The sequence below is a fragment of the Zea mays genome, chromosome 9, assembly GCF_902167145.1.
Source record: "Zea mays cultivar B73 chromosome 9, Zm-B73-REFERENCE-NAM-5.0, whole genome shotgun sequence".
Taxonomy (NCBI): Eukaryota; Viridiplantae; Streptophyta; class Magnoliopsida; order Poales; family Poaceae; genus Zea; species Zea mays.
Window position 1 is genome coordinate 107452106 of NC_050104.1, and position 9827 is coordinate 107461932.

Genomic DNA, 9827 nt, shown 5'->3' on the forward strand with positions numbered 1-9827 from the left:
GCGGCGCGGCGCGGCGCGCGTCTAGAACTGGAACCTTTAATCCCCGGGGCGGGGCCCCTTCTTTGCATCGCTAGCTTGGCAAGGGGCGAGGGGCGAGGGGCTCGTGGTTTGTATTTCGGTTGCTGCTACAAGTGAGTCTACAGTACCCCGTTAGGGCCATCAGCTGGAGCAACAGCAGCGGACGCGAAGTGCAGTGCAGTGTGAGGACTGAGGAGCGCAGAGAAAACAAGATGCTCGCCTCCAGGCTCCAGCTCTAAAGCCTCACACGGCTCTGCCAGGCCAAATAAAACTGACACATGGGGGAGCGCACGGATCCACCAATCAGACGCCGTGCGCTTTTGCGCCAAAGCACATCTCGCAAAGCAAAGCGTTCCGCCTTGGATTTTAGCCGTTTCGCCCGTCCCGTGGGGCGGTTGGCCTGTTGCTACCTTGCTATAAGGGGAAGCCAGCCAGGGCGGTGTGCAGGACGGGGTGCACGGGCGCGGCCCTCATCCAGCAGGGTGGTACTGGACTGTACACTGTACTGTGGAGTGAGTGCATCAGCGGTCTCGAGCCACACTGTGAGCCACTGATTATATACCAGGCCACTGATTGTTACGCTGACACGCATGCATCCCGCATCCCTGCTCCAAGAGAGATGGGTCTCGCCGGCGGCATTGTCCGGAGGGTCTTCTCCAAGAGCCCTTGCTCGTCCGCCGGCAGCCGTGGCCACAGTGTACGTGCTTTCTCTTACATCGCATGTTCTTCACTTGTTGGCGTTTTCACTGTGTCCGCGGGGCACGTCGTTCGTTCTAGTACAGTATGTAGTGGTAGTACTGTAGTTGAGTGCAACAACAACAACAACAAAAAGAGAGTGAAGGTCACTTGTTTGCTGTGTCACTGGACAGACTGACGCTTGCATGAGCACGGCCGATTCGCAGGAGAAGGGGTCTGCTGAACACAGGAGGAGATGGGGCTCGCTACGGCTGTACCTCTGCGGCGAGGAGATGAACGCGGCCGCAGAGGAGGAGGAGGACGGGGACGGCGACACGGTGTCCGTCAAGAGCTTCGAGACCTGCTGCGTGATGCCGGAGGAGGCGCACGTCGTCGTCCCGGTGCATCATCGTCTGATGAGCGCCGCACACGATGGCAACGACCAGAGCAGGGTCCCTGGTGGTGCCGATGAAGAGGGAGCGGCGACGCTCATCCAGTCCGCGTTCAGAGGGTTCATGGTGTGAATTTCTAGTTTCTGTAAAACTAAGCTAGCTAGTTCCGGACCGGTTACTAGATAGAAGAACAAACTGAACTAATTTGCTGGACCGCAGTCGAGGAGGCAGCTGCAGGAGGCGAGGGCGAGGACGAGGACGAGGACGCGCGGCCGAGAGCCAGAACCGGACGGCGCCAAGGACCAAGAGCCCAGCAGCCCCACCTGGGGGCCGTCCGTCGCGACGTCGGTGCTGGTCCAGGTAGGCGACGAGTCGTCGTCGCTGGGCAACCTCCGGCTCCGGCTAAGCGAGGAGAGCGCGTCGGTGCAGCAGCAGCGGTCCAGCAGCCAGAGGTCGTCGTCGCGCCCGCCGCCAGCGTTCCGAGTCAAGGAGGAGTGGGACGACAGCACGGTGAGCTCCAACGTGTCCAGGATGAGGATCCAGAACAGGATCGAGGCCACCACGCGGCGCGAGCGAGCGCTCGCCTACGCGTTCTCGCAGCAGGTACGTACGTGTCGTGTCGTGTCGTGACTCGTGAGGCTGATGGATCGGATGACAGTGCGTGAGGACGCGCGTGCGCTGACCGATGGCGGAGAGCCTTGAGAGCGCGCTGATGGTGGATGCGTTCTTTCTTGTTGTCGCCAAATTAAGCTTCGGAGCTGCGGCGGCGGCACCAGCAAGAAGCGGTCGTCGGCGCGCGCGGAGGGGCAGGGGGAGTTCAACGTGGGGTGGAGCTGGCTGGAGCGGTGGATGGCGACGCGGCAGGCGGAGCCCGCGGACGACTGCGCGAGCCGCAACGCGGACACGGGCTCCGCCACGGGGCGGCGGGTGGTGGTCGTCAGGAGGCGGAGCGACCTCGCCGTCGAGGAGAAGGAGAGCTGCGCCTCCAACGACGTCTCGGTCGTCAGCTTCGACGCCTCCTCCGGCCTCGCCTGCCATAGGCCCACGGGCAACAAGAGCCGGCTCAAGGGCGGCCGGAGCTTGCCGCGCCGGAAGCAGGTGGCGGCGTCGGCGTCGGCGTCGGACCACCGCTTCCAGGAAAGATCACACAAGGTAACGTAACTGTTGTTGATCCATATTCTTATTCTTCACGGACGAACCGTACGTCGTTCTAATTATTGATCGCCGCTGGTTGGTTTGAGCTATGATCTCCATCTCTTGTCTCTTGTGTGATGACGCGCAGGTGAGCAAGAAGGGACACCAGCGAGTGGAGCAGGAGCCGCACAAGGACCGATTCGACGCCGTCGCCGCCCTGGACGACGACGCTTGCCAGCCTCCCACGGATTACTGAGACGACCTGCTCTGTACATAGATTTGGAAGGATTTGCAGCGCTAGCTGACGATTTGTTTCGGCTTGCACTAGTCTGAAAGACTGCACGGTTACTGTCTGCTGAGTGACTGTACGTGTCGTGTCGGTCATGTAAAAGTTCCTCGCTACACGTACGTCGTATCAAACGTCACTCACTGTAAAACGTCACGGCCACATACACGATGACGAGTTCCGGTTCCCTAGACACGGCAAGGAGAAGCAATCAGTGACAGTATTTGTGATATCATATCCATCCAGGCATCCAGCTCCGTTTGTTTTGCGTTAGCACCTAAAGTACGACTGCACTGTACCGCCACAACAGTTTACTTATGGTGTGTTTCGTTTTAAGTCAATGTATGATGAGACAGGAGGACACCGTTCTCTCGATTTTTTGTATCACGTCGCTATCAAAAGTTACTTCGTTGTTCACCTCGTTCCTGCGTGACTCTTATCCAAACACTATAAAAATTATGACACCTCTTATATTTCTCTTATACGTCTAACCAGACATAACCTTACTCTCCATCCAGTCATCCACGGTCGGTCACGGGGTTTGCCTGGAGCACCGGTCTGATGTCATCCCTCCTCTCATCTAGTCTTGCCGTCGCCGCTCTGACGAACTGACGTGCCACTTACTGCACTGCTTCGCCACCAGCCCACCACCGCTGGTCCAACCGCCAGCCGCCTTCCTAGAGGATCGAACAACTCCTATTCAGTGGCTAGCTGATCACTCATCTTTTTATGGCCGTAATGAAAGGTAATGATTAAATTAGTATGATGCTCGTGCGTTGCAACGGAACACAAACTATGCGTTAAATGCTTATTACCTGCACCCAAGGTTGGTCTCGGGCGAGGCGAGTTGTGACTGCGTCTCCCGCCCGAGGTTGGCCTCGTGCAAGTCATGACTGTGTCTCCCGCCCGGGGATAGCCTCGGACGACTCGTGACTATGTCTTCTGCCCACGGTTGGCCTCGGGCGAGTCGTGACTGCGTCTCCTGCCTGAGGATGGCCTCGGGTGAGTGGTGACAGCGTCTCCCGCCTGAGGGCTGGTTGGGTGAAGTATATATAGGCCCCAACTCAAATATAGCCATTGAAGAAAAGTTGTTGCTCTCTGTGGCATACGGGACAGTCTGGTGGTAGGCACCGCACCGGGTAGTCCGATGCGATGTCCGGTGCCCACTAGCCGTTGGATATGACCGTTGTAGGTGACCGTTGTCGCGTGTCAGCCTTGCACCGGACAGTCCGGTGCCACCAGGAACTAGCCTTTGGGCTGCAATTCCTTGGTGTACCGGACAATCCATCGTGTGGCACCGAACAGTCTGTTGTTCTCAGCCGGACGATCCACGAGTGGCTACACTTTCTTCAAGTCTTTGCTTGATACTTGTTGATCTTCACTTATGGTCTTCATAATGTCTTCTTTTGGGGTGTTGCTTCCTTAATGCCTTAGTCCAAGTTACTTTAGTATCGTGTGAACTACAAATACAAAACACTAGCAAAACCATTAGTCCATAGATTATGTTGATCATCAACCACCAAAATTATTTAGTCAAATGGGCCGAGGTCCATTTTCCTTACAGTTGGTTCCAAGGATTGCATCGACGTCTCCCAAGGTAACATTCTCAGACTAACTCTCGAGAGTTTGTCGACCAATGAGCAGTAGCAATTCAAAGGTCTAATGAAGTGATGGGATGAATAAGTGATGCAACATGCGTCTGGGTGCCTGAAGAAGTGGAGAGGTTCTTGTCACACTTCTGGTGGATCGACACCAGAAGATTACCAAGCAAGAGGAGATCAAACTTGTTTCCCTCATGCGTTCACTTCAAAATAGCAATGTAAGTAATTCTAATGATGATCAATCTATTAAGCATTATATACATCAGCAAGGGGAACCATTGAAATAGTACATGTGGGATTAATTGAAACAATATATATGAGTCCTTTTAATAACTCACATGTACATATGAGAAAAATGTTGTTCCTAGTTTCCGATCTCGTGATGTTGCAGTTTAAGCGGCCTTGCCAAGCACGTTGGCAACAAATGAGTTTTCTTAGTCCTAGCTATTATATGGATGCTGATGAACTCATATCCATGGCAGCCACCACCACCACATGAGAGCACCTAGAGGGGGGGTGAATAGGTGATCCTGTGAACTTTGATACTTAATCCACAAAAACTTGATTAGGTGTTAGCACAATAATGCCAAGTGGCTAGAGAGGAGTCTCAACAAAACACAATAACCACAAGAGATCAATCACAGAGATGGCACAGTGGTTTATCCCGTGGTTCGGCCAAGACCAACGCTTGCCTACTCCACGTTGTGGCGTCCCAACGGACGAGGGTTGCAATCAACCCCTCTCAAGCGGTCCAAAGACCCACTTGAATACCACGGTGTTTTGCTTGCTTTACTATATCCCGTTTGCGAGGAATCTCCACACTTTGGAGCCTCTCGCCCTTACACTTGAAATTCACAAAGAAGCACAGAGTAAGGGAGGGATGAGCAACTCACACAAGACACAAAGATCACAGCAAATACGCACACACAAGACCCAAACTTGAGCTCAAGAGACTATCACAAGTTTCACACTAGAACGGAGCTCAAATCACTAAGAATGTCGAACAAGTGCGCAAGAATGGAGTGTGAGTGATCAACAATGCTCAAAGGATGCTTGGTATTCTCCTCCATGCGCCTAGGGGTCCCTTTTATAGCCCCAAGGCAGCTAGGAGCCGTTGAGAGCAATCTGGGAAGGCAATTCTTGCTTTCTGTCGCCTGGCGCACCGGACAGTCCGGTGCACCACCGAACACTGTCTGGTGCGGATTTCTTTCCTTCTGTGGCGTAGCCGACCGTTGGCGCCTGGGAGCCGTTGGCGCACCGGACACTGTTCGGTGCACACCGGACAGTCCGATGCCTCCTCCCGACCGTTGGCTCGGCCACGTGTCTCGCGCAGATCGCGCAGCTGACCGTTGGCCCGGCCGACCGTTGGCTCACCGGACAGTCCGGTGAATTTTAGCCGTACGTCGTTGATTACTTCCCGAGAGCAGCAAGTTTGCCTGAGTCTGCCTGGCGCACCGGACACTGTCCGGTGCACCACCGGACAGTCCGGTGCACCCAGACTGAGCAGACTTTGGCTGAACAAAGTCATCTCTTTTCCAATTTGATTTCTCCTGTTTCCAGCACTTAGGGTCTGTTTGGTTGGGCTGTGGCTGTGAAAAAAGTTGCTTTGGGCTGTGAGCTGTAGAAAAAGCTGCTGTAGGCTGTAAGTTGTTAAAAAGCTAAAAGTCGTTTGGTGGAAACCATCAAAAGTCGTTAAAAATTCTTCGATATATGTTTTCACAGTTCCATCCAAAAGCCACTAAAAGCGGGTCCAGAGGTGCTTTCAGATTTGCACTACGAGAAAGTCGGCTTTTAGAAAAAACTGCTTCCTGGATCCAGCTCTTTGGTTGGCTTTTGGCTTTTAGAGGGGCAAAAGCCAAAGCCAAAAGTCAAACCAAACACACACTTAGACACAATACATCAGTCCATAAAACAATGTACTAAGTCTAGAAACATACCTTTTGACTTGATTTGCACTTTGTCCACCACTTTGCATAGATCAACACTTAGGCACTTGTGTTGGACACTAAATCACCAAAATACTTAGAAATGGCCCAAAGGCACATTTCCCTTTCAATCTCCCCCTTTTTGGTGATTTATGCCAACACAACATAAAGCAAGTAGAACAAGTGCAAAATCAATTCAAATAAGAACTCAAAATTGTTTTGATTCAAATTTGACATATATGGATCACTCTTTGCCACCACTTGGTTTGTTTTGCAAATCAAACTCAATTTCCTATCTCTAAGTCAAACACACATGTTGAACCCTAATGAGAGCTGTTTCACGAGAAATTGATCAAGGATTCAAAAACTCCCCCTTTTTCCCATGATTAAGCCTTCTCCCCACAAGAGACCAACTTTTGACAAAAGAGACAATAAGAGAGTTTTGACAAATCAAGAAGCTCTATTCTACTTTTTTCAAAATTTCTCAAGTGGTAGCTGATCCATTTATTGCTTTGGCCTTATTTTCTCCCCCTTTGGCATCAAGCACCAAAACTGAATCAATCTTGGCCCTTTAACCCCATTGCCTCACCAAAATCTTCAACTAAGAGTAAAAAGGCAATAAGAGTACATAGATGAACTTGGAATAAGTTACTCTTTCATCGGAGTGCAGTGGAAGTCTTGCATGGTCCAAGTCCACCTTTTCCCTTTCAAACCATCTTTGAGACTAAATTGATCAAACTCAAGCACATAGTTAGTCTCAAAAGGTCAAGTTGTAGCACATCTCCCCCTAAATTTGTGCATCACTTGCAAATGGACTTGTAAGGTCCGGGGAGTGCTTGTACAACTTGAGCACCATAAGTGAACAACAAAATGCATAAGGAACATGATCAAAGGCATAAACACATGTATGCTATAAATCAATCCAAGTTCCGCGAATCTAAGACATTTAGCTCACTACGCAACTTGCAAAAGGTCTGCTCATCTAAAGGCTTGGTAAAGATATCGGCTAGCTGGTTCTCGGAGTTAACATGAAACACTTCGATATCTCCCTTTTGCTGGTGGTCTCTCAAAAAGTGATGCCGGATGTCTATGTGCTTAGTGCGGCTGTGTTCAACAGGATTGTCCGCCATGCGGATAGCACTCTCATTATCACATAGGAGTGGGACTTTGCTCAGATTGTAACCAAAGTCCCTGAGGGTTTGCCTCATCTAAAGTAGTTGCGCGCAACACTGTCCTGCGGCAATGTACTCGGCCTCAGCGGTGGATAGGGCAACAGAAGTTTGTTTCTTAGGACTCCATGACACCAGGGACCTTCCTAAGAATTGGCACGTCCCCGATGTACTCTTCCTATCGACCTTACATCCAGCATAATCGGAGTCTAAATATCCAATCAAGTCAAAGGTAGACCCCTTTGGATACCAGATCCCGAAGCAAGGCGTAGCGACTAAATATCTAAGAATTCGCTTCACCGCCACTAAGTGACATTCCCTTGGATCGGATTGAAATCTAGCACACATGCATACACTAAGCATAATATCCGGTCTACTAGCACATAAATAAAGTAAAGATCCTATCATGGACCGGTATGCCTTTTGATCAACGGACTTACCTCCTTTGTTGAGGTCGGTGTGTCCATCGGTTCCCATTGGAGTCTTTGCGGGCTTGGCGTCCTTCATCCCAAACCGCTTGATCAAGTCTTGCGTGTACTTCGTTTGGGAGATGAAGGTCCCATCCTTGAGTTGGTTCACTTGGAACCCAAGGAAGTAGCTTAACTCGCCCATCATCGACATCTCGAATTTCTGAGTCATCACCCTGCTAAACTCTTCACAAGACTTTTGGTTAGTATAACCAAATATTATGTCATCGACATAAATTTGGCACACAAAAAGATCACCATCACAAGTCTTAGTAAAAAGAGTTGGATCGACTTTCCCAACCTTGAAAGCATTAGCAATTAAAAAGTCTCTAAGGCATTCATACCATGCTCTTGGGGCTTGCTTAAGTCCATAGAGCGCCTTAGAGAGCTTACACACGTGGTCGGGGTACCATTCATCCTCGAAGCCAGGGGGTTGCTCCACGTACACCTCTTCCTTGATTGGCCCGTTGAGGAAAGCGCTCTTCACATCCATTTGGAACAACCTGAAAGAATGGTGAGCGGCATATGCTAGCAAAATACGAATGGATTCTAGCCTAGCCACAGGAGCAAACATCTCCTCAAAGTCCAAACCTGCGACTTGGGCATAACCTTTTGCCACAAGTCGTGCCTTGTTCCTTGTCACTACTCCGTGCTCATCTTGTTTGTTGTGGAACACCCACTTGGTTCCCACAACATTTTGCTTAAGACGAGGCACCAGTGTCCAAACTTCATTCCTCTTGAAGTTGTTGAGCTCCTCTTGCATGGCCAACACCCAGTCCGGATCTAGCAAGGCCTCTTCTACCCTGAAAGGCTCAATAGAAGAGACAAAGGAGTAGTGCTCACAAAAATTAACTAATCGAGATCGAGTAGTTACTCCCTTGCTAATGTCACCCAAAATTTGGTCAACGGGATGATCCCTTTGAATCATCGCTCGGACTTGAGTTGGAGGTGCTGGTTGTGCTTCTTCCTCCATTAATTGATCATCTTGTGCTCCCCCTTGATCACAGGCCTCCTCTTGATGAACTTGTTCATCAACTTGAGTTGGGGGATGCACCATTATTGAGGAAGAAGGTTGATCTTGCTCCTTTTGTTCCAGTGGTCGCACATCTCCAATCGCCATGGTGCGTATTGCGGCCGTTGGAACTTCTTCTTCATCTACATCATCAAAATCATCAACTTGCTCTCTTGGAGAGCCATTAGTCTCATCAAATACAACGTCGCTAGAGACTTCAACCAAACCCGATGATTTGTTGAAGACTTTATACGCCTTTGTATTTGAGTCATATCCTAACAAAAACCCTTCTACGGCTTTGGGAGCAAATTTGGAATTCCTACCCTTCTTCACTAGAGTGTAGCATTTACTCCCAAAAACTCGAAAATACGAAACATTGGGTTTGTTACCGGTTAGCAGCTCATACGACGTCTTCTTGAGGAGGCGATGAAGGTAGACCCTGTTGATGGCGTGGCAAGCCGTGTTCACGGCTTCCGACCAAAAGCGCTCGGGGGTCTTGAACTCTCCAAGCATCGTCCTTGCCATGTCTATAAGCGTCCTGTTCTTCCTCTCTACCACACCATTTTGCTGTGGTGTGTAGGGAGCGGAGAACTCGTGCTTGATCCCTTCCTCCTCAAGGTACTCCTCCACTTGAAGGTTCTTGAACTCGGACCCATTGTCGCTCCTTATCTTTTTCACCTTGAGCTCAAACTCGTTTTGAGCTCTCCTTAGAAAGCGCTTGAGGGTCCCTTGGGTTTCAGATTTATCCTGCAAAAAGAATACCCAAGTGAAGCGGGAAAAGTCATCAACTATAACAAGGCCATACTTACTTCCTCCTATACTTAGATAGGCGACGGGTCCGAAGAGGTCCATATGAAGCATCTCCAAAGGTCTTGATGTGGTCATCACATTTTTGGTGTGATGAGAGCTTCCCACCTGTTTGCCTGCTTGACAAGCTGCACAAGGTCTATCTTTTTCGAATTGCACATTAGTTAAACCTATCACGTGTTCTCCCTTTAGAAGCTTGTGAAGGTTCTTCATCCCCACATGTGCTAAGCGGCGATGCCGCAGCGAGCCCATGCTAGTCTTAGCAATTAAGCATGCATCTAGACTGGCCTCCTCTTTTGCAATATCAACTAAGTAAAGTTTGCCGTCTAATACACCCTTAA

At 50.2% G+C, this 9827-nt stretch overlaps 1 protein-coding gene across 2 annotated transcripts; it reads left to right on the plus strand.

The window, feature by feature from the left end:
* The first annotated feature begins 349 nt into the window (after positions 1 to 349).
* On the plus strand, positions 350 to 2925 carry LOC100382286 (uncharacterized). 2 transcript variants are annotated; one of them, XM_020543759.3, is made up of 5 exons: positions 350 to 715; positions 888 to 1211; positions 1305 to 1688; positions 1836 to 2237; positions 2368 to 2922. In XM_020543759.3, exons 1-5 carry the CDS (start codon positions 638 to 640, stop codon positions 2473 to 2475), a joined length of 1296 nt encoding a protein of 431 aa, XP_020399348.1. In that variant the 5' UTR covers positions 350 to 637; the 3' UTR covers positions 2476 to 2922. The 2 variants fall into 2 exon arrangements, with proteins under 2 accessions (XP_020399348.1, NP_001316118.1); NM_001329189.1 differs by having other exon boundaries at positions 467 to 715; positions 921 to 1211; positions 2368 to 2925.
* Positions 2926 to 9827: the final 6902 nt, after the last annotated feature.